The sequence below is a fragment of the Ambystoma mexicanum genome, chromosome 9 (assembly GCF_040938575.1).
Source record: "Ambystoma mexicanum isolate Mex_15411 chromosome 9, UKY_AmexF1_1, whole genome shotgun sequence".
NCBI lineage: Eukaryota > Metazoa > Chordata > Amphibia > Caudata > Ambystomatidae > Ambystoma > Ambystoma mexicanum.
In genome coordinates this window covers 1,446,744,928-1,446,767,043 of record NC_090931.1, presented here as the reverse complement: position 1 = coordinate 1,446,767,043, position 22,116 = coordinate 1,446,744,928, and the positions used below count along the sequence as shown (strand labels likewise).

At 48.8% G+C, this 22,116-nt stretch overlaps 1 protein-coding gene across 3 annotated transcripts in view; it reads left to right on the top strand.

Moving 5' to 3' along the window:
- Positions 1-7,658: 7,658 nt before the first annotated feature.
- The window catches only part of PRKAG3 (protein kinase AMP-activated non-catalytic subunit gamma 3), a 340,336-nt gene continuing 325,878 nt past the window's right edge, over positions 7,659-22,116 (top strand). For 2 of the 3 annotated variants that reach the window (XR_011274756.1, XM_069616869.1), the window contains exon 1: positions 7,659-9,978. Coding sequence is in view for 1 of the 3 variants with exons in the window: in XM_069616869.1 (XP_069472970.1) it covers positions 9,946-9,978 (33 nt within the window). In the remaining 2 variants the exon portion in view is untranslated. The remainder of the gene's footprint in view (positions 9,979-22,116) is intronic. The other variant, XR_011274757.1, reaches the window with a different exon arrangement.

Sequence of the window (22,116 nt, the reverse complement as noted above, 5' to 3'; positions counted from 1 at the left end):
GATAGCGTCGGAGAGCTCTTCCAGTGTGAGTGGGGAATCAAGAGAGCCCGCGGCCTCAGGGGATAAAGTTGACAAGGGAAGGGATTTGAGAAAGGAGTCGATTTCTTCCACTGATACTTCGTCCGAATTGGAGTATAGGGACTCGTAGAAATTAAAGAATTCCGTGTTGACGTCCCGGGAGGTGACAGCCAAAGAGCCGTCCAGTCTCTCAATCCCGAGAATGTGTGGGGAACCCGTCTCATGTCGGATCAACCTCGCGAGGAATCGACCAGGGCGCTCGCCCTCCCCGTATTTCCGCGCGATACCTGGGTTGTCCAGAAACCTCTGTTCACGGTCAGCCAGGGAGCGAAATGTATCCAATTCCATCCCAATGGCCGCTAGGTTACCCAGAGAAGAGTGAAGTGAACATGCAGCCTCCAGGGTCGACAGCTTGGATTCACTCTCGGCTAGGCCTCTCCTAATTGATTTGAGGACTCCGTTTTCCTTGGAAATCGCAATCCCTCTAATATAGGCCTTGAAAGACTCCCATAGTGTGGCTATTGATGGTACCGAGCCTGCGTTTAACTCGAAGATCTCTTCAATAGAGTCCTCGAGCTCGGAATGAAACTCTGGATCAAGAAGGGCGAGGGGTTTCAGTTTCCAACAGCGGGACCGGCCAGGATCAGGGGCCCAACTCACGGTGATGGTCACTGGAGAGTGGTCAGACAAGGTTCTGGGTAAGATCATTAACTGTTTCACGTCTTTAACCAAGACATTGGAGATAACCCAGCGGTCAATTCGGGAGTATGAGTCGTGGACTGAAGAGTAAAATGAATAAACGCGAGAGTCGGGGTAAAAGAACCTCCATGCGTCCACCATGGCCAACCGGGGCAGAGATGATAATGCAGCATAGGCTGCCCTGGAAAGATGACGGGGCTTGGTCCCAGATCTATCAAGGGCCACATCGAAGATAGTATTAAAGTCCCCCCCCCCAGAGAATTGGAACAAGGGGGAAGCCATCTAGAAGGGACGTGACCTGTCTGTAGAACTCAGGGTCATCGAGGTTGGGGCCATAAATGTTCAGCAAAACCACTTCTTTCCCTTGAAGCGTGGCATGTAACAGAACATACCTGCCCAGGGGGTCAATATGTGAAGAGATGAGGGTGAACCGGAGACTCTTGTGAATAAGGGTCATGACCCCACGACTTTGAGTAGAGAAGTCGGTAAAGAACCTATGGGGGCCCCAGGTTTTGGCGAAACGCACGCATTGTTCCATGCGAGCATGTGTCTCCTGCAAAAAGAGGATCTTGGACCCGTGGCGCTCAGCCTGCAGCTGAAGCTGCCTCATCTTTCTATAGTTCCCCAACCCCCGAACATTCCAACTCATAAAGGTTAAGTCCCCCTCAGCCATAGATGTGGTAGTGGTATAGTCAAAAAAGGTGTCCAAGACCAATGGGTGAGTGCTGCACCCCAGTCCGCCCTAGCTGCCAGTGCCAATTTTCTGATAATAAAACCCCAAACATGTCCCACCCCCACCCACATCCCCCTCCCAAACAGAGGAATGACATTCCCAAACCCCCTCAACCAAAACCAAACTAGAGGCATCAGCGCCTGGGGGCCTGTAGGCCGGGCTGACCGCAGCGCTCCGGGCCGCAGCAGGACCAGTAGAGCTCAAGGTGCAACTACAAACATTGAATGTAACTTAGGCAGAGTGTCTTGCACTTAGCAGTATGGCACATCATTGAAATAAAAGGAGAAACTTGAACAAGCCGAATCCGGGAGAGAGGATCAATGCGGCTCCCGTGACGGGGAAGGGCCGAACCCGGCCGCCCCCCGCAGGACCCAGGGGGGAAGATGCAGAGTTGTGGACAAGAGAAGGAGGTCAGCCTGGGAAGTGTTCGTCCATAAACTTGGAGGCCTCTTCCGGGATCGTGAAGAAGAACACCTGATTAGCGTGTTCTATGCGCAGTTTGGCGGGGTAGAGCATGGCATATTTAATGGAGTGATCTCGCAGTCTCCGCTTCACAGCCTGAAAAGTCTTGCGTTCTCTTTGAACGGCAGTCGAGAAGTCGGGGTAAAGATGTATCCTCGCACCCCCCAATAAGAGCTCGCCCTTGTCCCTTGCAGCTCTGAGTAGAGTATCACGATCCCGGTAGTTCAGGACCTGGGCTATGATGGGACGAGGCGGAGCCCCGGGTCTGGGTTTAGCGGCAAGGGCACGGTGCGCCCGCTCAATAGCGAAGTGGGGGGAGAGCTTGGGCGAATCCAGGAGTGACATTAATGTGTGCTCAACGAAGTCCTCCATTGGCTCGTGCACCTCGTTCTCAGGGACCCCGATGATGCGAAGGTTATTGCGCCTTGAGCGGGATTCCAAGTCCTCGTTCTTCTTCTCCACCTCGAGGACTCGGCTTGAGAGAGCGACAACCTCGGAGCGCAGTGCACCCAGTGCATCCTCGGCGGAGCCGACCCGTGTCTCGACCTCTGACACGCGGCTATCGGTCCTCTCGATGTGGGCCTTGATTGAGGATATTGTGCCGTTCATATCATCCAGTTTTGAGTGTAGGGCAGTGAAACCCTCCCTGATAAAGTCCATCATGCCTTGGGGCTCAGGTGCCACTGCGGACGATGACGCCTCAGGGGCCTGTTCAACGGGGTCCTCCGGGGATCTCACAGCCGCCTTCGCAAACATATTGATGGAGCTCTGTTTCCTCGCGCCCCCCTTGGTCATTTTGACAATGGTGATGGTTGAGTGGGGTAAAGGGGAGCCACCAGCAGCCCCGAGAGGGAGACGGGGGGGATCCCAGGCCGTGCAAGTCAATAATCCAGGTAGGGTGCGTAACAAGAGAGGGAAGCAGGGAATATCGTGGCCACGAGACTATGCCGGAGAAGTGTAGGCTGCAGGGTTCCCGCCCGATCAGGAAGGTGTGGAAGACAGCCAGAGATGGGAGAGTAGGGACCAGCGGTAATGACGGAACTCTTCTGTAGAATATCGCTCCGGGTGGAGTGGCAGTAGCTTCCAAAGTAATGAGGCGGGGAGAGGCCAGCCCCCAGTGAACGATAGGGCCACACAGAGCGAGGGATTCCAGCCAAGGTAGAAGCAATATGAGGTTGGTGAAGGCCGAGTAGTCCCCCAAGGGGGGGGAGAGCGAGAGCTGGGCCTCAGAGCGGGAGAGCCAGGAAGGACAGGGCTCACCAGGCGGAGCCGGTCGTCGTTGCTTGTGGGCCTCAGACACCCCTCACCGCAGAGAGGGAGACCCGCCAAAGAGGGGTGACCCCAGAGTCCCGAGGCAGGGTGGCGGCAGTTCCGGCGTGAAAAGTCAGTGGAGCCTCCCCAGCACGCACCCGGAGGCCGCGTCGCTCCACCAGCACAGGGTGTGCAAGCAGGGGGGGGGAAGGTCCCCACGACCCCCCTTTTGGGTCCCAAGGAAGAAGGAAAGGAGACCCCACGGCGACTCCCAAGCTGGGACGAGGGATCAGTCCAGGCGCTTCTCCAGGAATGGCGGGGGCGGTGCGCGGTCGCGGCCCACAAGATCACCCCAGGAGGGGGGGTCGGCCCAGCGGGGCCCGAGGGCTGCAGGAGCACCGAGGCAGCGGCCGCAAGATCGCCCCCGGAGGCAGTGAGACCCCCCGCAGCACGTACCTGGACGCCGCGCCGCTCCAGCAGCGCAGCGCGTGCTGTCGGGGGGGAGAGGCTCCGGCGACCCCCCCCCACACGTCGCGGAGATCCTCTGAAGAGGGCGAGGAGGGCCCAAGATGAAGTATGCAGCAGGGGGGGGGAGCGGGACGGCCGCCTCACAGGCCCGACGTCCCTCCAGGGACACAGGGGCAGCCCGCCCCAGGCCGCACCGTCCCAGTAGAAGCGGCAGCCCGGCCGGCGGGTCACGATCCCGGGTCCCCGATGACCCCGCCGCCGGAAAAGATGAGGCACGCCGGCCCCCGCCGATGCCCGGGAGATGTGGGAGGCAGTGCAGCAGGGCCCCGGGCGGGTACGATCACCCTCCGCCCAGGCCGAGTCTTAGGCGCGCAGGAGCGCCGCAGGCGGGGGATGGGTGTTACGGAGTCGGGGAAAGCCCTTCCCGGCTCCGATTCACAGCAGGATCAGGACCGCAGGATCCCCGAAGCCGTGGCAGAAGAATCGTGTATCCGTACACGGCAGCAGATAGGAAAGGCGCCAGAGAACAGGGTTATGAGGTCCGCTCGCCACGGAGCTCACGCATCAGGCGGCCATCTTGCTCGGCGCACAACAGCGCCCCCTGGATCATATGATTTCTAACACTGAGGGAAAGGGAAAATATAATACAAAGCAAACATAAGACAAGAATCACAGATTTATTTCAAAGGAACTGAGGGAATGGAATGCAGAGTGACCTCTTTTGATTGTATCTCATATGTGAATATCTTTACATTAGTTGATTTTTTGACTGTGCATTAATTACATTTAACACACCTTTTAAAATAAGATTCTCGGTTAGCCCACCCCCTTCATTTCCATAGGCCCCCGTGTTTGTATAGGTTCTTTAGCTACTTGGGATTCTGGGGCCACGATAAATACATTTTATATCCCAACCCCACATTTTTCTTTGCAGCCCACTAGGAAACCTCCCCACTCAATGCCTTAATCCACTTAAAGCGCTGCGTACAGGTCACTGTGTTAGTCTGTGCTGTTTCTCTGAGTGTTGAGGGGTTGGCTAGGGTGTGGACGGTGCAATGATTTTGAGGTGCTTAGCGTCTGTTATCTGCCGTTGCCCGGAAGAGAACTCGATAATGGCTGCAGAAACCTTTTTGACATTGAGCCAATATGAAACCAAACCAAACCACAAACAATCATACCTCAACACCACATGACGACTATCGACCGGAAACGCACCTATGCTCAGCGACCGGTTTCTCCGGACTGAAGCTGCCAACAGCACATCACAGCTCTCTTGCTCTTTCTCCCGTTCAATCCCACTACCAAACCCCGCCTCACTCCTTGCATTCCAGATCCACAAGAGTGCCGCGAGACCACGCGAGTGGCAACAGTGCGCGGTACAAGAGCCTTTAACATGACATAACATTGAAAACACTAACAATGTTACAATTATTTGCTTATATCCAACCCCATTTTTGCTCCAACTTCTTATGCTGTATCTATCATGCAAGGTTCGTTTACGTCATTCTATTCCAGGGCACCAATTCAGGGCCCATAACGTATATTTTTTTTCTTTTTCTTTTTATTGTAACATTTAGTTTATACAAACTTTTATTACAAACTCAAACACAACAAACACACAAAATTACACAATTTCTCGTTGAATCTAAAACAATCCTATTATTCATTAATTAATTCTAGATTATAGATTAAGTCCAGGTTACATTCGAATGTCTACTTTCGCCTATCATCAAGGCCTGCTTTCTGTTGCAGTGACAACTTCTATCGTCAAGATTTTCTCTAAGAAATCTACCACTGCACACGTTTGTGGTACATTGTTACTAGAAAGCATCGTAAACCACCAGGCCTCCATGTTGGCATTTAGAGGGGCGTATTTCCCCAAATAAAACGATCTTTCAGAGATTAAATCGGAACATTCGATGATCAAATGTTTGGAGGACTCAACATGCTTTGTGCAATATCTACAAAGATGATCGTTGGTTTCTTTATCGTCTTTAATCCACAACATCTCTTTTATTTCAATAATATTCAGCTGAAATCTCAAGAACTGATTCCGATGGAATCTTGATGGGAATTTTGAAAGATATTTCGATAGGTGATGAAGACTATTAATTGCAGCTCCTCCCGCGTAGAGTGAAGTCACCAACTTACTATTAATTGCAGCTCCTCGCGCGTAGAATGAAGTCACCAACTTACTGCGTTGTTCATTGTTTTGTGTCCAATTCCACAATCTTAGTCTTCTAATGTATCATGGATCGCCCCAGCCCTCTCTGACTGCCCAAGGGCATCTTAAAGACCACGGGGCCTTTCAGACCTGCATGGGACTATGCGGCAATGCCACTATGCGGCAATGCCACTGGGCGTGCACCATGAATGACAACTGGCAAAGCCAGGCCCAGCACTACCGTGCTGGCTGTTACCAATAAAACAAGCATTGCCAATGCCAATAGTTTGGGCTTTTTTTGTAGGTATGAAGAGAAAGGCCCTTGCCAGGCACTGTCATAGTGGTATTAACTGGCCATTGATGCTAGCAGGTGCCAAATGGTGCCAGCACTTCCACATCTAATAGCAGCGGCTGGCAAATGCCTAATATTTATACACGAGTCAACAGTGTTGGCTTGGCCAACGATTGTTTTTAACAAGACTTGAGTGAAGGACATGCATAGTGCTTATAAATGGAGCAACTGAAGGCGGACCTGGTTGAGACATTTTTATTACACCAGTATTGTCTTTAGTCTTCCAATTAAGTCATGCTTTTAGAAAACACTGACAGGCACTTTGAGGGCAAAGTTTGATGGCAAAGCTTGAATAAAGTGAGCTGAACGAGTTCCCATGTTTTGGGCGGGGAAGCGCGGGCAGTGGGTGGAAATGGTCATGCCACACCATGGGCAGTCAATGGGTGGTAAAATAGCCAAACAGCACCTGCAAGCGTTGTCGCGCTCCTCATATGCCCTTTCTAATGCAATAGTTTCTGCTTAGTGCCACCTAAGAGCCCAAACTAAATATGTGCCTGTTAGACCCTGTCATATTTTGGAGAACGTCACTGTCCGCTCCGCCTTAAAAAGCACCACGTGATGCTGCGTTGACGCTCGTTCCGTAAACATTCCTGAGGAGGAAGGGAGGGAAGCACCAGGCAACTAAGCTTGCCCTGGCTGCCTTAAGTCTGCAAGGTGGCACACCCCTCAGCATTTGAAGTGTTGCTCCCCACCAAGATGTCGAGTCTAGTGGCACCCTGTGCATGCCACGTGCTGCAACGATGCCCTCGTGTGGTAGATGGTTAAGCAACGTGCCCGAGAGAGGGAGGCAATGGTGGGGGCAGGGCACGGTGGCGTTTCCCCTCCATGCATGAGGTCATATCGTGATGAAATCTCCGTGACAGGAATTTCTTTGCCGTCTCTGGACTTGTTCTCTCTGGAAAGTCTCACTGTTTACGAAACTTGAAGCGATAAAAGTGTCGCGGCCTGGGCGGCCTGCTCAGGCCGGCCCTGAGGTGGGAGTTAAAATAAGCCAGCAGCAGCAGCAGCTCAGCTCAGCTGCCAAGAGGGGACTCTGGGAGGCGTCCGGGCCCCGGTGCCCAGGGAGACGGTGCATGCCTGGAGGTGCCGCGCAGCACTGCCAGCGAGTGACACCCAACCCCACGCCCAGAGCCAGCGGAGCCCCGGGAGAGGGGGAGAGACCGCAGGTCACAGGGAGACAGAGAGGGAGCAGAAGAGACCGCAGGCGTCAGAGAGAGAGAGAGAGAGAGAGAGAGAGAAAGAGAGAAAGAGGCAGCAGGCGTCACAGCAGGAGCCACCAGGATAGACAGCAGAAGAGACAGCAGGTCACAGGGAGACAGAGAGAGAGAGAGAAGGCAGAAGAGACAGCGGGTGTCACGGCAGGAGCCGCCAGGAGGGACCGCGCGAGACAGCAGGTCACAGGGAGACAGAGAGGGAGCAGAAGAGACCGCAGGCGTCAGAGAGAGAGAGAGAGCGCCAGAGAGCAGAAAAGGCAGCAGGCGTCACAGCAGGAGCCACCAGGAGAGACAGCAGGTCACAGGGAGACAGAGAGAGAGAGGGCAGAAGAGACAGCGGGTGTCACGACAGTAGCCGCCAGGAGGGACCGCGCGAGACAGCAGGTCACAGGGAGACAGAGAGGGAGCAGAAGAGACCGCAGGCGTCAAAGAGAGAGCGAGCGAGCCAGCTAGCAGAAGAAGCAGCAGGCGTCACAGCAGGAGCCACCAGGAGACAGTAGAAGAGACAGCAGGTCACTGGGAGACAGAGAGAGAGAGGGCAGAAGAGACAGCGGGCGTCACGGCGGGAGCCGCCAGGAGAGACAGAGCAAGATAGCAGAAGAGACAGCAGGTCACAGGGAGACAGAGCGAGCAGAAGAGACAGCAGGTCACAGGGAGACAGAGAGCGAGCAGAAGAGACAGCAGGCGTCACAGCAGGAGCCCCCAGGAGGGACAGAGCAACACAGCAGGCACCCCTCACATGGGAAGCTAACAGGGGAGACGAAGCAATACAGCAGAAGAGACAACAAGTCACGGGGAGACGGAGAGAGAGAGTAGAAGAGACAGCAGGTGCCAGAGAAGGAGCCACCAAAAGAGACAGCAGCTCACAGGGAGCAGCCGAAGGAGACAGAGAGAGAACAGAACAGACTAGACAACAGTCGCCAGAAAGAGAGAGCGAGAAAGCAGGAGAGACAGCAGGCCATAGAGGGACAGAGAGCAGAGAGACAGAGAGGCTGCACGAGAGACCTTGTAGAAACAGCAGAACGAGAAAGAAGGAGTAAGAGGGGGAGGCCAACACTGGAGCAGACCATTGCCAGGAAGAGAGAGGCAGCAGAGAGACAGCTGGAAGCACAGACAGCCAATAGGGGAGAAAAAAGAGAGAGGTGGTAAAAGAGAGACGGTGTGAGATACACGACCGGAGAAAACGCCAGAGGCCGCCGGCGTGTGGCTGAAGAGGCAGTAAGTCACCCCCCCTGACAGTGACACCCAACCCCAGAGCAAGCTGATCCCCGGCAGAAGAGAGGCAGCGCCGAGCCAGCGGGAGGGAGCGAGTGAGGGAGAGAGACGGGAAGGCAGCGGGGCAGCACACAGACACAGTGCAGAGAGACAGGCGAGAGGGACAGCAAGCTAGCAGGAGGGAGGCTCGAGGCGCTGCAGAGGCAGGCACATGCAGAGTGCAGGCTCGGAGGAAGGCTGAGTGCAGGACACACTGGCAAGGCTAGCGGGAGGGAGGCTCGAGGCGCTGCAGAGGCAGGCACAGAGTGGCAGGCACAGAGTGACAGGCTCGGAGGAAGGCTGAGTGCAGGACACACTGGCAAGGCTAGCGGGAGGGAGGCTCGAGGCGCTGCAGAGGCAGGCACATGCAGAGTGCAGGCTCGGAGGAAGGCTGAGTGCAGGACAAACAGGCAAGGCTAGCGGGAGGGAGGCTCGAGGCGCTGCAGAGGCAGGCACAGAGTGACAGGCTCGGAGGAAGGCTGAGTGCAGGACACACAGGCAAGGCTAGCGGGAGGGAGGCTCGAGGCGCTGCAGAGGTAGGCACAGAGTGACAGGCTTAGAGGAAGGCTGAGTGCAGGACACACTGGCAAGGCTAGAAGGAGGGAGGCTCGAGGCGCTGCAGAGGCAGGCACAGAGTGACAGGCTCAGAGGAAGGCTGAGTGCAGGACACACAGGCAAGGCTAGCGGGAGGGAGGCTCGAGGCGCTGCAGAAGCAGGCACAGAGTGACAGGCTCGGAGGAAGGCTGAGTACAAGATACCCTGGGAGAGAGAGGGACTATGAAACTGGAGAAAAGGGGGCACAGAGTGAAAGGGGACATCAATAGGAGAGTGAGAGACTGCTGTGTAGAAACGGCAAGAGAGTAAAACAAAGAGTGGTTGATGGAAGCAAAGAGACACACAGAGTACAAAGGACAAGTAAGCGAGAGACAGGGAGGAGAAGACCGAGATCAGGCGAGATAGGAATAAAGAGACCGACACACCAGGGAGAGAGAGGCAAACAGTTGGTAGGGATAAAGAGACAGAGGCGGGGGTTAGAGAGAAAAAATAGTGAAATGTAGAGGGAAAAGAGGGGCACATCGAAATGTTAAGAGGAACAGTTAGAAGACAGGCAGGAACCGCCAGTGCGAAGAGACATCCCTAGAAAGGGGGATGGGAATGAGAGACAGGTCAGAAGAGTGGAAGGGGCGGTGTAGGCCGGAGGGGCAGCAGTAGGGTAGGGTTGAAGGGACTGTTTGGGAGGTACAGGCGGTGGGAGAGAGGGCACGAATTATCACAGGCGAGCAAGAGACGGACGAGAGACAGCCGCTCCAGGAAGTCCAGGAGAGTCGTCATGGATCCAGCACGGGAGGAGCCAGGCCAGCAGGTATGTGTGGGGGGCTGGGGGTGGGAGGGGGTCATTTCTCTATGCCCGGCCGGTTTCCCGGGTTGGGGGGGGGGGGCTCGTCTCGGGTTCCTTGTCTTCCCTGGGTTTCACAGGTTGCCCAGGTTACCAAAGCTTCCTTAGGTCCCCTGGGGCCCCAGCCCCCCCCCCCCAAATGTTTCTAAGTTTCTCTAGCTACAGCAGTTCCCCGTGTTGTCTGGGGCCCGTTGGTCACAAGGGTTCCCAAAGTATTCCTGGGTTTCCCTGTGTGGAGTTGTTCCCCCATGTTGTCTGGGTTCTCTTGATTACATGGTTTCCCAACGTTTATTCCTGGTTTTCCAGGTGCAGAGTAGTGCCCCATGTTGTCTGGGATCATTTGGTTACGAGCGCTGTCAACATTTTCCAAGGTTTCCCTATGTTGAGTAGTTCTCCTTGTTGTCTGGGGTCGTTTGGTTACAAGGGGTCCCAAAGTTTTCCTGGGTTTCCTTGTGTGCAGTAGTTCTCCATATTGCCAGGGCTCCTTTGTTTACAGGGGTTCCCAACGTTTTCCTTGGTTTCCCTGTGTTGAGCAGTTCCCATGTTGTCTGGGTTCTCTTTATTACAAGGGTTGACAACGTTTGTCTGGATTTTCCTGTGCAGAGAAGTTATCCTTGTTGCCTGAGAACCTTTGGTTACGAGGGTTTTCAGAGTTTTACTAGATTTCCGTGGGTCCAGTAGTTCCCCATTTTCTCTGGTTTTCCTTCGTTACTAGGGCGTCCAAGATTTTCATGGGTTTCCCTAGCTTCAGTAGTATCCCTGTGTTGTCTGGGGTCCTTTGGTTTCAATGGTTCCCAAAGTTTCCCTGTTTTAAGTAGTTCCCCATGTTTTCTGTGTTCCTTTGGTTACGGGGGTCGCCAAAGTTTTCCTAGATTTCCCTGTGTGGAGTAGTTCCCCAGGTTGTCTGGGGTCCTTTGGTTACGGGGGCTGCCAACGTTTTCCTAGGTTTCCCAGGATTCGGCAGTTCCCCATGTTGTCTTGGGTCTCTTGGTTACAAGGGTTTCCAGAGTTTTCCAAGGTTTCCCTGTGTTGAGTAGTTTCCATGTTTTCTGTGTTCCTCTACCTACAAGAGATCCCACATTTTTCCTGGGTTACTCCTGTGTGGAGTAGTTCCCCATACTTCCTGGGTTCTCTTTATTACAAGGGTTATCAAGGTTTTCCTGGGTTTCCCTGTGTTGAGTAGTTCCCCATGTTGTCTGGGGTCCTTTGGTTACGAGGCCTCCCAAAGTTTTCCTAGGTTTCCCTGTGTGGAATAGTTCCCCTTGTTTTCTGGGTTCCTTTGGTTACAAGGCCTCCCAAAGTTTTCCTAGGTTTCCGAGGCTTTGGTAGTTCACCATCTTGTCTGTATTCTTTTTGTTACAAGGCATCCCAGCGTTTTCCTGGGATTCCCTGTGTGCAGTAGTTCCCCATGTTGTCTGGGGTCCTTTGCTTACAAGGGTTTCCAAAACGTTCATGATTGTCCTTAGCTTCAGTAGCTTCCTATATTTTCTGGGTTATCTTGATAACAGGGTTTCCCAAGTTTTCCTCGGTTTCCGTGGGACCAGTAGGTCCCCATTTTCTCTGGGTTTCCTTATTATTAGGGTTCCCAAAGTTTTTCTGGGTTTCCTTACCTTCAGTAGTTCCCCATGTTGTCTGGCGTCTCATGCTTACAGAGGATCCCAAAGTTTTCCTGGGTTCCCCTGGCTTCGGTGTTTCTGCATATTTTCTGGGGTTTCTTGATTTCAAGAGTTTCCCTGGGGTTTCCTGGGTTCAGTAGTTTCTCATTATGTCTTGGCTCCCTTACTTACAGACTTCCCTAAGTTCCCCTGGTTTTACCTACGTTCATTAGTACCCCACGTGGCCTAGGTTCCCTTGGTTGCTAGGGCGTCTGGGAATTCGTGGGGTCCTCTAGGGTTCGATACCTGTGTTCCTCACGTTCCCTGCCTTGTTGCCCTCCAATCCTCGTGCTCCCGCATGGACGCCCCTGTGTATTCACTCTTCCTGTCCTGTTCTAGGGACCGCGATATGATTATGGTGATAAAAGAAAAAACATGTGGTGGTTTAAATAACTTCTATTTTTAAAATAGCAACTAATGGTGTGTTGGGATTGCTGGGATATTTACCGGTTGCGGTACACATAGTCTTGTCGTGTGATACCTAGTTATGATTGGGCGACATTTTAAAAACAATGATGTTTAGCATATCAAATGCTCACAAGGCCTTATGAATCCAGCAATGCTAATGTTTTTTTTGTGTTAAGTGAGTTCTTTTTATTAAGTTTGGTAATGAATAAATACGGAATATAATAAACAGCAGTTGGCAACAATTATAAGACATAGAAATTAAATCATTCATTGCCGGTCCGAGAGCACAGTGAGTACAGCGCTCGCTTTGACATCTGCGCAGAGCCTGGTGACGCAGGTTCGAATCCCGGCAGGGCCAAACTCAGCCTTTCATCCTTCCGAGGTCGATAAATGAGCACCACACACCGTGTGCAGTGCTCAGCATTTGTAGTGCTATTTAAATGCTAAATTACAATTAGGAATTATTATCCAATATAAACAGTTGAGTTAACAGGTAAAAGACATCAGCGTAGTGTATCAAGGTTGCAATAAATGCTGAAATTCACTAGATTTTCATATCAGCACTAATGTTGGATATGTATTTATCGAAATGGGGATATTGAAAGCGTTACTTTGTACTGGCATTCTTAGGGCAGAGACCATAGCAGTACAAGGAGGTAGGATGAGTCAAGCGAGTGCACATGGATAATGAGGTGGGTGGGGAGATCACGCATGTGATGGTCGCAAGGGGGCTTTGTGTCCAGGCAAGGGGCCCCTGAGGACCTGATGAGGTGTTCCTTAACCCCTTGAGTGCCAGGCTATTATGCAAGTCTATGCAAAACTTGGCCATTTTAAAGAGATGTGTTTTCAATTGCTTTCTGAATCGATTGGGCAAGTCCAGTGGAGTAGCTTTGCTGGAAATGTTGGGGATAGGAGGGTATGACATCCAAAGGAGATAAACGAGGGAGACAAAATGGTGTGCCATAAAAGTTTGGGGGGGGCAAATACCCTTGTACCCCACTAAATTACACCCATAGGCAAGTCTGATGTTGATGTTTCACGGTGGGTGAAATTTCCCCCAACAAAACAAAATTGGTGAAATATGCGCCCAGTTTCTTTCGCCCGTGGAGCTGAATCTTTTCCCGATTTGCCACTTTTGGGGGGCTTTTCAAATTTTTGGCAGATTTTTTGTTTTCTGAAACATTTCCGGCCCCCTAATAGGCTGACATGCCAGACAAAAAACAAAATTTTAAGCAAAAAAGCAACATTCTGGGAAGGAAAAGGTTGGCAACAGTCAATATTACACTGTGGGCGACACTGGCGAAGCAGGCACATTTTGGCCAGAATTGACACATGTTGCTAGGTCTGGAAAAGATCCGGACTGAGCTAATGTCGGGACTGTCGGGACTCGGGGCAAGCTAGCCTTTGACCCAGGCCCCGGGCCGCATGAAATGCGGAACGATAGAGGGTCTGGGAGTTTAGGCGCGGGGTGGGGGGAAAACGGCGCGAAGCGTAGGGAGGGGCGTCCGAATGGCGCCACAAGAAACAAAGGCCCAGGAAGGGCAGGAAGCAGCACCTGGGTAGGTGCGAAATATAACAACAGGAGGTCAGGGGGTAACCCGGCCGCCCCCAGGAAGGAACAAAAGGCCGGGGGGGTATAAGTAAGCCTGGAGAAGGAGAGGCGGCACAAACCAGGTAAGAGCTCACCTCTCTCGGGTAGGCTCTTGGTACCTGGAGAAGGGAAAGGAAAAACGTTGCCACCCAACCCACCCTGCAAAAAGAAACAGAAGAGGTGGGGGTGTGCAGGCAGGAGCCAGGACGCCGAGTACTCCTTCGGTATACGGTACAAGATGGTGCAAAAGTGGAAGAAAGAACGCCGAGTACTCTTTCGGTACACGGTCCAAGGGAAGAAGGAAGAAGCAAGAGGAAAGAACGCTGAGTACTCTTTCGGTACACGGTTCAGGAAACGTCGTAGGTGGCATGTGCCCAGGAACGAAGGCTCAGGGATAGCAAAGACTCAGAAGGAGCCTTGAGTGGCTTCGGAACTGGACACAATGTGCCCAAAAGCATATGTATATGTAATGTTTTGTTATAATGGTTTTTCTGTAAGAAAAATAAAATGCCTACGGCCTACAAATTTTCCATACACACAAAGTTGTCTGTAACTTATTATTAGGTAGGGTTCTGGTAAGAGCAGCAAGGTGAACCCACACTACTCAGCCTATTGGTTGTAGCCCATGAGCTTCTATCCAGTGCTACAACCATAACACCCAGGGCTATAGCCCACTAAGCCCCCCGCCCCCACGCTAGCAACGCATCACCAGTGCCATCTCTGATACGGTTGCTCTAGTGCTTTTCGCTTACGGCCAAATTAAATGTTTAGGGCAGCGAGTCTCTAAATCCAATCATTAGACTCCCAACCACACTGGGTTTTCAGGCTCGACACTGACTTAATAAATAACTCCTATTTAAATTCACTGCCTTTGTGTGGATGTCATCACAGTATTAGCTTGTACAGCGACACCCTACACTAAATGGAACCTTTTATTAAAACATGAGTGCCCGGGTGTCTGTGTCCGTGCCAAGTGTGAGGGCGCCACCTACCTATGGGCCAGACCTTTGACCTTTTAACAAAAAGAAAAATGGAGCGAATTAGTTTAGCACCAATTTTTTTTGCTAGATAACAGGGAGTGGAATAAACCGGTTTTGCCTACTCCATATTATCTAAAAAAATGTGCATTCGGACAAAAGGTTTTTACTTTTTATTTTTGATGCTTGCTGCTTAATATATTTATTTGTATGAAGGGAAACAAGGGGGGGGGCACTAGAAACTGAGTCCAACTCGCGCAGCACTTAACAATTAGTAACAAAAGTCTCCAGACAGTGAAAGTCACTGGAGAGCTGGACCTGCCGCAAGAACACGGCTGGGGGAGGTTTTGCCTGCACCTCATATAAAACAATAAGGAGTTTGCCTGGCTATCTCGCGTTAAACCAAGTAATCATCACAGAAACGATTACTATATAAATATATGTAAAAATATAATTTAAGAAATAAGTGAGTCAGCTGACACGTGTTTCAACCCACACAGGCCTTCCTCAAGGCAAAAAATGTTCAAGGTTCCCAGTTCAAGCTGGGTCTATCGCTCACTGCGAACAATTGAATCTCAAAAGCACATTTGGTCCACATAGGGGTGGCCAATATGGTGTGAATGCTGTCAATGGCATAATGTAATGACCTCCTGTTGGGCCTGTTACAGATCATTCCTAGGTTTCTTATTCAATAAGACAGCTACGTGGTTCCAGCTGGGTATTCCTACGTGGCCCACTTCAGGGACGTCATTTCACCAAAACGCTGGTGTAGCGGAAGTGACATCACACAACCCTTGACCTCTGATAACATCACAGGAAGTTATGTCATTTGCCGCCACCCTGAAGTGACAACACGGCAAGCGAAGGAATACAACCTTTAACTCCTTGATAAAACAGGAAGTAGCATCACAAAGCATTGTTCCTAAGTACACTACGAAGCATGTGGTTATGGTATCACTATAATGTGATATACATTTCATACCAGAATGGATCACCATATGTATCATTAATATCATTATGTTTAGGCCCATATTACCAAATTACTGCTATTGCAAGCAGACGTCCAAGGCCAAATGGTAATGATGTGTTTTTGTATAGCACTTACGCTTAAGCGCTTTATATAGAACAAATATACATACAATATCAAACAAGAAAGATGTGGATTATCGCATTGAGGGTCTGTGCGCTAGTATTCACTGTTTGTGTTAAACCTAGAGAAATTGAAGTGTAAGCTGCACTACCACCTGCGCCAGCCAATCCACCCTAGCTGGTACCAGAAAATATGTACAAGAAGGGAGTTGAGGTGGAGATGCGCTAAACACCATATGAATAAGAAGCACTAGTTATAAAATTGATGCTTTAATTGTTGCAGAAACAGCCGACACGTGTTTCGACACGCAGGTCGTTCTCAAGGCTGAGTAGTCACATGCACCATTTGATTTATCATATTTTGCATGACAGAAAAGAGGACACAAGAGATTGTTACAATCACATTAAATTTGGAAAAGGTGTAAACAAACCATATGACATTAAATCAAAAAATATAGTGACATATAATAAATATCACAAAACATTATATAAATAAAAAATCATTGGCATACCGTAAACCATGGTTGGAGGGTGGAGTAAACAGAAGCAAACGGTAGTTGTAAATAATGAAACAAAACAGAAAAAATACAGTAAGAAACATACTTGAACATTTGAGGAATACATCCTTCCTTAAATGGAAGTAAAACATAGGGGTTTCCTTGACCTATGCGCTGCAATACCGGAGCCCCCAATCAAGCATGGTGTGCACACATCACCCATGCAGATAATGAAGTTGTGAACGAGTCGACACCAAAAGTTAAGGACCACACTTTGAGTAGTAACCAATGGCTAATACAAAAGATACAAGATCAAAGTGATAAATTGAGCTTACCACAGATACACAAAGTATATCGGAGAAATCAATAAATGGGAAATCCCTGTGTAGAGCAAACATCAGTGTCAGATGGACAACTCAAAACAAAAGATTTCTGATAATTGTAAGCAAAAACAAGATATAGCCAAAATTGTTCGAGTCTACATACCACAAGAGGAAGAGCGTTATAAGTATCACGCTGGTATCAAGTCCAAGCCGTAATGGCCGTAGCCAATATATAACCTAAAAACCAATCAATAGAATATCTAAGTACTTAAGCCAGATAGTATGGAATCAGTTCACTGACAATTCAGCAGCAAAAGATCAAACTCACTCGTTAAATCGAGCAGTCACAGTTATAGAGGAGTTCCCCAGAGCAGTCATCAGTACCAGAGGTTGGAAAGAGATAAAGAAAAGGCAACCGACGTCACAGCGGTGACGTAGGTTGCGTCGCATGCATCAGGCGTCGCGTGAGTGACGTCAGTTGTAAACAAACAGTTAAAGTGAAAGTATACATAAGACTAAGCCGTCAAGTAGGGATAATATGGGGAAAACAAGTGATGTGGGGCCAATAACCCAATACTAATTAAAAGGAAGAAGAAAATACTAGAAAAGAAGCAGCAGACGTCACAGCGGTGACGTCCGTTGCGTAGAACGCAGTTAACGTCGCCCTGATGACGTAAGTGTATTCAAAACAGAGAAATAATTATCATAAACTCGAAGAGATAATAAGGATCAGCTCACTACCTATTCCAATGGTCGGGCATATCAAATACTTAAAATCAAATAAAATATTTAAACTCTAAGGGTGCCAGTGCACACGAGCATGATGTAGCGGCTCCGGCAAAGTGCGTCTCCATGTCCTGTTTGAAAACCATGCAATCCTGATTCATTTGTCAGAGTTATTACAAAAATACAGACATCTCGTGGTCTGTGTTGAGACCCCGTGTGGTACAACGTAATAGACAGATAATTTTCGCCTCCATTTGGCGCAATTTCAGTTGGAGGTTACCACCCCTTTTCCCCTTATGAGCCTTCAACAAACCAATGAAGCGCAAATTAGAAATGTCATCTAGCTGGTGTTCCAATTGCCAATGAACGGCCAAGGGTGACTTAGGTTCAAGCATTTTGAGGCTGGACAGGTGTTCCCGTATTCGGATACGGAGTTGACGAATGGTGCTACCCACATACAATTTCTCACAGGTACAAATAATAGCATAGACCACATGAGTAGTTTTGCAATTAATAAAATCACGTATTGGAATTTGAGTTCCAAAATGATCACAAAAGGTTTTACATTTGTCAACAGCCCAAGCGCATTGGTTACAATTGCCACATTTATGAAAACCCCCCGGTTGTTTTAACCACATGGAAGAACTTGGTTGGTTATCAAAAAATGAAGGACTCACAATACTTTTGATCGTAGGTGATCTTGTGAAAATGAATTTGGGCTTTGGAGTCAAAAATGGTTGTAGATCTTTGTCAAGTCTTAAGATATACCAATGCTTTGCAACCATTTTATATAGCAATGAAGAATCATTCGTGAATGGAGTGATTAGTGAAATATGTGACTAACTCATCAACGTGACCTCTTGACTAATGTGACTAGGTCAAAAGAGCATCCCTCACATATTTCACTAATCACTCCATTCACGAATGATTCTTCATTGCTATATAAAATGGTTGCAAAGCATTGGTATATCTTAAGACTTGACAAAGATCTACAACCATTTTTGACTCCAAAGCCCAAATTCATTTTCACAAGATCACCTACGATCAAAAGTATTGTGAGTCCTTCATTTTTTGATAACCAACCAAGTTCTTCCATGTGGTTAAAACAACCGGGGGGTTTTCATAAATGTGGCAATTGTAACCAATGCGCTTGGGCTGTTGACAAATGTAAAACCTTTTGTGATCATTTTGGAACTCAAATTCCAATACGTGATTTTATTAATTGCAAAACTACTCATGTGGTCTATGCTATTATTTGTACCTGTGAGAAATTGTATGTGGGTAGCACCATTCGTCAACTCCGTATCCGAATACGGGAACACCTGTCCAGCCTCAAAATGCTTGAACCTAAGTCACCCTTGGCCGTTCATTGGCAATTGGAACACCAGCTAGATGACATTTCTAATTTGCGCTTCATTGGTTTGTTGAAGGCTCATAAGGGGAAAAGGGGTGGTAACCTCCAACTGAAATTGCGCCAAATGGAGGCGAAAATTATCTGTCTATTACGTTGTACCACACGGGGTCTCAACACAGACCACGAGATGTCTGTATTTTTGTAATAACTCTGACAAATGAATCAGGATTGCATGGTTTTCAAACAGGACATGGAGACGCACTTTGCCGGAGCCGCTACATCATGCTCGTGTGCACTGGCACCCTTAGAGTTTAAATATTTTATTTGATTTTAAGTATTTGATATGCCCGACCATTGGAATAGGTAGTGAGCTGATCCTTATTATCTCTTCGAGTTTATGATAATTATTTCTCTGTTTTGAATACACTTACGTCATCAGGGCGACGTTAACTGCGTTCTACGCAACGGACGTCACCGCTGTGACGTCTGCTGCTTCTTTTCTAGTATTTTCTTCTTCCTTTTAATTAGTATTGGGTTATTGGCCCCACATCACTTGTTTTCCCCATATTATCCCTACTTGACGGCTTAGTCTTATGTATACTTTCACTTTAACTGTTTGTTTACAACTGACGTCACTCACGCGACGCCTGATGCATGCGACGCAACCTACGTCACCGCTGTGACGTCGGTTGCCTTTTCTTTATCTCTTTCCAACCTCTGGTACTGATGACTGCTCTGGGGAACTCCTCTATAACTGTGACTGCTCGATTTAACGAGTGAGTTTGATCTTTTGCTGCTGAATTGTCAGTGAACTGATTCCATACTATCTGGCTTAAGTACTTAGATATTCTATTGATTGGTTTTTAGGTTATATATTGGCTACGGCCATTACGGCTTGGACTTGATACCAGCGTGATACTTATAACGCTCTTCCTCTTGTGGTATGTAGACTCGAACAATTTTGGCTATATCTTGTTTTTGCTTACAATTATCAGAAATCTTTTGTTTTGAGTTGTCCATCTGACACTGATGTTTGCTCTACACAGGGATTTCCCATTTATTGATTTCTCCGATATACTTTGTGTATCTGTGGTAAGCTCAATTTATCACTTTGATCTTGTATCTTTTGTATTAGCCATTGGTTACTACTCAAAGTGTGGTCCTTAACTTTTGGTGTCGACTCGTTCACAACTTCATTATCTGCATGGGTGATGTGTGCACACCATGCTTGATTGGGGGCTCCGGTATTGCAGCGCATAGGTCAAGGAAACCCCTATGTTTTACTTCCATTTAAGGAAGGATGTATTCCTCAAATGTTCAAGTATGTTTCTTACTGTATTTTTTCTGTTTTGTTTCATTATTTACAACTACCGTTTGCTTCTGTTTACTCCACCCTCCAACCATGGTTTACGGTATGCCAATGATTTTTTATTTATATAATGTTTTGTGATATTTATTATATGTCACTATATTTTTTGATTTAATGTCATATGGTTTGTTTACACCTTTTCCAAATTTAATGTGATTGTAACAATCTCTTGTGTCCTCTTTTCTGTCATGCAAAATATGATAAATCAAATGGTGCATGTGACTACTCAGCCTTGAGAACGACCTGCGTGTCGAAACACGTGTCGGCTGTTTCTGCAACAATTAAAGCATCAATTTTATAACTAGTGCTTCTTATTCATATGGTGTTTAGCGCATCTCCACCTCAACTCCCTTCTTGTACATACATACAATATCACCCAACCTGTGTTGGTACTCATTTATCGACCTCAGAAGGATGAAAGGCTGAGTGGAGGCGTTTAAGGACAGACTAAATCAGGGACTCATCCCCTGAAGTGTGCCTGAAATAAACCTTTCATGAGTCTAGCAATTATTGAATAGAATTCCAGAAAGACACATTATGTGTTATCCCTATTCTTTCTCATTTAGGGCCACTCCTCAAAGTGTTACAATTGTGGGACCCCCTGTTTTTGTAAGAGGCCTGAACAAGAAAGCCACTCCCTCCAGAAACAAAGAGCCACATGGCGCTGGCCACAGCCCAGGAGCTTACGTTTAAATATATATATATATATATATATATAATTATCATTTTTTTAGGGGCAGCAAGGGAGACCACAGGGGTAGCAAGGGAGACTACAGGGGCAGCAAGGGAGACCACAGGGGTAGCAAGGGAGACTACAGGGGTAGCAAGGGAGACCACAGGGGTAGCAAGGGAGACTACAGGGGTAGCAAGGGAGAACACAGGGGTAGCAAGGGAGACTACAGGGGCAGCAAGGGAGACCACAGGGGTAGCAAGGGAGACCACGTTTCCTCAGATTATATGGATCGAGGCAAAACCTTGTTTGCTCCATCCCGTATTATCGAAGACCCAAAACTGGTGTCAAGTGCATTTGGCCAATTTTTAACATTGCCAATCATGTGAGATATTCTGGCCCCAGGTGTATTCAGCTATTTAACAGCACATTAACACAACAAATAAACATGGTGCAGCCTCTTTCGGCCAATCACAGGTCCTTCAGGAGGGAACTGAAAGCGCACTCACGTCCTATGTATGACTCACGCCCCAAGATGTAATGCCACCACCCTATGCTGTAAGACTCGCGTTCTATGTTGTAATGTAATTACCACACTGTTTCCATCGAGTCCTAACTATGTACTTTAGCTCTGGGATACCTCTGGGTTTGGGCGCTAACAACAAATACAATAAATAAATAAATAAAAATAAACACCTGTTTAATGTTCGTGCCTCCACCTGCTCATCCAGGAAGCATCATGATCAGAGGGGGATCATTTATGGGTATGTGCTATAAAAGACCCCCGAGTCCATCGCTAGAAGGGATTAGCTCCGGGCGCTTGTCGAAATCCTGGACTAGTAAGGGCTAGCTCCAGGCGCTTGTCGAAATCCTGGACTAGTAAGGGCTAGCTCCGGGCACTTGGCTAAGTCCTGGACTAGTAAGGGCTAGCTCCGGGCACTTGTCTAAGTCCATCGCTAGTAAGGGCTAGCTCTGGGCACTTGTCTAAGTCCTGTACTAGTAAGGGCTAGCTCCGGGCGCGTGTCTAAGTCCTGGACTAGTAAGGGCTAGCTCTGGGCACTTGTCTAAGTCCATCGCTAGTAAGGGCTAGCTCCGGGCACTTGTCTAAGTCCATCGCTAGTAAGGGCTAGCTCTGGGCACTTGTCTAAGTCCTGGACTAGTAAGGGCTAGCTCTGGGCACTTGTCTAAGTCCATCACTAGTAAGGGCTAGCTCTGGGCACTTGTCTAAGTCCTGTACTAATAAGGGCTAGCTCCGGGCGCGTGTCTAAGTCCTGGACTAGTAAGGGATAGCTCCGGGAGCTTGTCTAAGTCCTGGACTAGTAAGGGCTAGCTCACAGCACGGCTGCTGGTGAAGGGTAGGGGTCAGATGGCGACAATTTGGTTACATGTCTTTATATCGAAATATTTTATAAAGAATGCACTTATAACAAAACTTTTATAATGAAG